The 4,531-nt window shown below is 46.7% G+C and overlaps 1 protein-coding gene across 1 annotated transcript in view; it reads left to right on the forward strand.

Annotated features, from left to right (window-relative positions):
- Window positions 1-315: 315 nt before the first annotated feature.
- Window positions 316-4,531, forward strand: part of tfap2d (transcription factor AP-2 delta (activating enhancer binding protein 2 delta)) — a 13,460-nt gene continuing 9,244 nt past the window's right edge. Inside the window, exons 1-3 of the mRNA XM_061746864.1 lie at window positions 316-506; window positions 1,171-1,689; window positions 4,258-4,318. Of these exons, the coding sequence (XP_061602848.1) occupies window positions 468-506; window positions 1,171-1,689; window positions 4,258-4,318 (619 nt within the window). The 5' untranslated portion in view covers window positions 316-467. The remainder of the gene's footprint in view (window positions 507-1,170; window positions 1,690-4,257; window positions 4,319-4,531) is intronic.

Consider the following 4,531-nt stretch of genomic DNA (forward strand, 5'->3'; position numbering starts at 1 on the left):
TGAACAAAATCAACAACACGGAGAAACCGAGCAGCAGACCTCGTGAAAATACAAACGAGTCAAAAAGGAAAATGTCCACAAAAAGCGTGGAGGACGTTGAAAGCAGCCCTCGGTTCCTTATTGAGGCGAAGATACAATATTTATTCCTTGTCTCCTGGGATGCTCCGCTCCGTCTATTGTCCTCCCATTCCTCAGTGCTGATGCTTAATTTTCAAAACTTCTATATTACCAAGGGACCTACGACATCAGCCGAGAAATACCCTGCAAGTACAAAATCCGTGCGCCAGCCCCGTCCGTGCAGAGGGGAGACGCTCGCGTTCCGCCAGCTTTCTGCCGTTACACCGCGCGCGCGAGGGGGGACTTTTCCATTTCTCTCGCTCTTTTGCGGATTTTAAGGCATTTTTATTACAATTCGATCAGGCCAGAGAGGAGAGGAAAAAAATACGGGTTACTTTGGAGAAAGCACAATGTCAGCGACCTTCCCCGGACTTGTCCACGACGCAGAGGTAAGCTTATTTATTGACTTGATAACATTTAATTTATTAAATTATAGAGTGTGGAATAAACCCACTTTGGTTTAAAAACGCGTTACGGAGTAATTTGTATATAAGGATTATTTGGTGTAAGGAAAACGGATGATAGCCTTCTGTATGGCATGAATGGAAAAAAGCAGCGCTTTTAAGGAGAAATGGCTTATCTAACTGGAGCTGGCGATAAAGACGGGAATTTTTATTAGTGTGTGGAAAAAGAAAAAGGAAACAAGAGACTGGTAACTGTGATTGGAACATTTCAAGGCGGAATATCCTCCGCTGGGTCTCACTCTTACCTCCACCAAACACGAGCAGCAGGGCTGGGGCTGTGGATCTGCAGCAGCTCGATAATAATAATCATATTTAACAGCCTGATTTTTATTTTTATTTTTAATCACTGCAAGCAGAGTGACAGGCGTGCCGAAGGGGGCACAGAAATACCGCCGGCTTCTGCTGCCGAGCGCTCGTTGGAAAATTACATCTCCTTCAGGTGGTTTAAAGGGAGAGGGACTAAGAAAAAAAAACATTTTGAGTGTGCGAGTTGTGTTTTGTGAGTGTGATTGGGAGGAAGAGAAGGGGAGACGGCTGATGCTAAATGGCACCGCTTCATAAATGTCCCTGTCTCTTTATTATCTCGTAGATACGCCACGACGGTTCGAACAGCTACCGGCTGATGCAGCTGGGTTGCCTAGAGTCCGTGGCCAACTCGTCGGTCGCCTACTCCTCCTCCTCGCCGCTCACCTACCCGGCGCCGGCGGGGACGGAGTTCGCGTCGCCTTACTTCTCGGCCAACCACCAGTACACGCCGCTGCACCACCAGTCCTTCCACTACGAGTTCCAGCACTCGCACCCGGCCGTGGCCCCGGAGGCCTACGGGCTGAACTCGCTGCACTCGGGCCAGTACTACCAGCAGATCCACCACGGGGAGCCCGCAGACTTCATCAACCTGCACAGCGCGCGCTCCGCGCTCAAGTCTTCGTGCCTGGACGAGCAGCAGCGGCGGGAGCTGGGCTGCCTGGACGCCTACCGCCGCCATGACCTGTCCCTCATGACCTCGCACGGCTCGCAGGCCTACGGCGTGGGCATGCACCACGCGGACCAGAGGCTGCTGCCGGCCGGCGGCCTGGGGCTGGCCGCGCCCGCGGGGGACGACCTGCAGGTACCGGCCGCCTCTAATCTGCACATCGCTCCCCCCTCTTAGTCTGCGTTTTTACTCTCATCCATATACACCCGGATGAGAAAATGCCTGCCACAAGACCCAATGCCCTACTAGCCTACAACTGAGAGCTGTTCTGTTAACATCAGCTCCAAAATAGTCAACAGAAAGACGCCTCCAGATGTCGGTCTTCCCTGAGACATTCACGACGCGTCATAGGCCTCTAGTTTGTCTCCACTCGGGGACTCTCTCCTACTTTTGGGTTAATAATATTGGATATTATCTTGAAATAATTTTGTCTGTAAGTGAATGTCAAGTCCACATGGCACGCCGGCCCTGAAAGGCAGGCCTGCTTCTAAAGGTTAATTGACTGGCAGTCTATACAATCCTTTTGTCAAATCCTCTCTTTATTTTTCTAGAAACACACGTGACCCATATTTTACATAATTCTTTTGGCTGTAAAGAAATGGTCGAGATGAAAACAGATTCGCACGGTTCTCGAGCGTGTGTGTGTGTGTGTGTGTGTGTGTGTGTGTGTGTGTGTGTGTGTGTGTGTGTGTGTGTGTGTGTGTGTGTGTGTGTGTGTGTGTGTGTGTGTGTGTGTGTGTCCGGCTGTCTGCTGAGGCAAAGAAAAGCCGCTGGTCGCCCTATTCTCCGGTAAAGGGCGGATTAACGGATCGGGGTGCAGGGCACAATGCCCAACCCCAGCAACATAAAGCACCGTAGTTTATCCAATTACCGACTTAACGTCAATCAACTTTGTTACTTATGCAGTGACATCTGAGCTGCTTAAGACGCGCCTCTAGTTAAACACAATTTAACACACTGGCACATCATTTCAGCCACGTTAACTAGTTGCTAAGCAGCCTTAATTCAGCTACATAAACTTCTACTTTTATTGACATTTCTGGATATAATTTAGGCATATGCAGACAAAGACAAAAGAACACTCCCATGTTAAGAAATATTATAGTCTCATTTTGTTACATTTTGACAAAAAAAACAAGAACTGTACATGTGAATATTCTCAGTGTTTTATTTATTTATTTGTTTATTTTTTTCCTGATTTAATAATTTATGGGTGTGGCAATACAGCCTGAGGAGGATGGTGGTGAATGAGAAATTATCCCGGATTACAGTAGCCTAGGAATTTATTACTTATTCTGTCTGAACGATGTGGGTTTTTTTGTTTTTTTTTTGTATTTTTATTTTATTTTACCCTGGATCACATTACTATTTGAATTCAACTAGCATGCGTGCCTTTAAATAATTCCGGCCCAAAATAATTTGAAATGAGAGCTAATATGAATCAAAACATAGTTTATGTTTCCTTTTATTTGATTTTAGACCGGCTCATCTTATGTGTATACGAGACTTCTGTGACGTGTGTGGACATAAAAGAGCACAGGTTTTGACCTTTTATTCGGGCAAAGAAAGGCCGGGTTGGTGAACCTGAGCTTGGATGTATGGACGGAACAGATGCGCTGGTCTCGTGCAGCCCGGTCGCATCTTTCAGCGCGTTAAAGAGATTTCCATGCTGAACAAAAGCAGCTGCCACACCTTTCTCCCGTCACTAAGCCAATTCACGCAAGACCTCTGCGTTTTGTATATTGATTTTATAATCACTTTAGTTTCGGAATAAAAGAAAAGGAACAGACCAGGAGCTGGTTTTCTTTAAAGAAGAAGAAGAAAAAGAGCTCCAACAAGCTCCCTCCCCCCTCCAGTTTATTTTAATCAGGGGCTTCTGCGTGGGCCGGGCCTCGAGGCTCGCACGGGGGATTAAGAGTTTTCTGAATAAAAAGCGCGTGTTCTCCTTTTTGATGACATTGTTGATAGCACGCGAGTCTTATCTGAACCAAAATGGCGCCTGTAACAGGTCCCCATACATGCAAGCCTATATGCAGCAGTCAGCTTTGCACAATGAGCCTCTCCAACAGGTCGGTGGCTGCAACAAATAGGTTCGCTTATTTCCTCACTTTTAGGTCAAGCCTTTCAAAATAAGATAATTTCCCAATTACCGGTGAGATTCGCCCTTTTCACAGCCATTTTTACCCCACTATCACTTGAGATGCAACAGAATGGGGGTTTAGATGGTGCCTTTTTCATGCTTGCTGGACGTTACGTCCCTCTGGGTCTATATGAGGTGAAGCCTGGTGGGTCCCTATATGAGGTTATAGGATAAATGCGAGGAGTTGTGATCTGGTCAATCATAAGAAAGTATTTTGTTATGAATTTGTCCAATGTTTTCAGCATTCAAAAGTTGCACATCACATACTACAACCATAGCCATATATGACAAGCAGTTATTATTTGATGATTGGGAAACTGGTCTATATTTACACTGATGCATATACGCATTTATCATCCAAACATTGTATTTACCACCACTTGATTCTTCTAGGGGTTATTGTTTCTTATAACACCTCGGATATTCATGTGTAGTGACTGTACCTGTGCAGGAACAAATAAGAATCAAATATCTGAAGCCTTGTGAAGCTTTGCAGCATTGTTAAAAGAAAAGAAAAAAAAGAAAGAAACACAGCTCCTCCTAATGAGTGCGTGTCTCTGCAGGGCTCCGTGGAAGCGCAGTGTGGGCTCGTGCTGAATGGCCAAGGGGGCGTCATCCGGAGAGGTAAGGCCCCCACCGTTTACTCTCGCTTGTTGTTGCACCGGAGGCCGTGAACAGTCGCGGTTCGACACGACAAGACAGCGAGCAGATAGACAAACAGGCGGAACACTCCTCTCTTGTCTGCTGTCAACACGTTCCGGCGGCAGCAGCTCCGTTTTCTCGCCTATTTAAACACTAACACGCTGTTCGAGCACAGAGACAGAGCTCCCCGCTTGC

Source organism: Cololabis saira, chromosome 18 (genome assembly GCF_033807715.1).
Source record: "Cololabis saira isolate AMF1-May2022 chromosome 18, fColSai1.1, whole genome shotgun sequence".
Taxonomy (NCBI): Eukaryota; Metazoa; Chordata; class Actinopteri; order Beloniformes; family Belonidae; genus Cololabis; species Cololabis saira.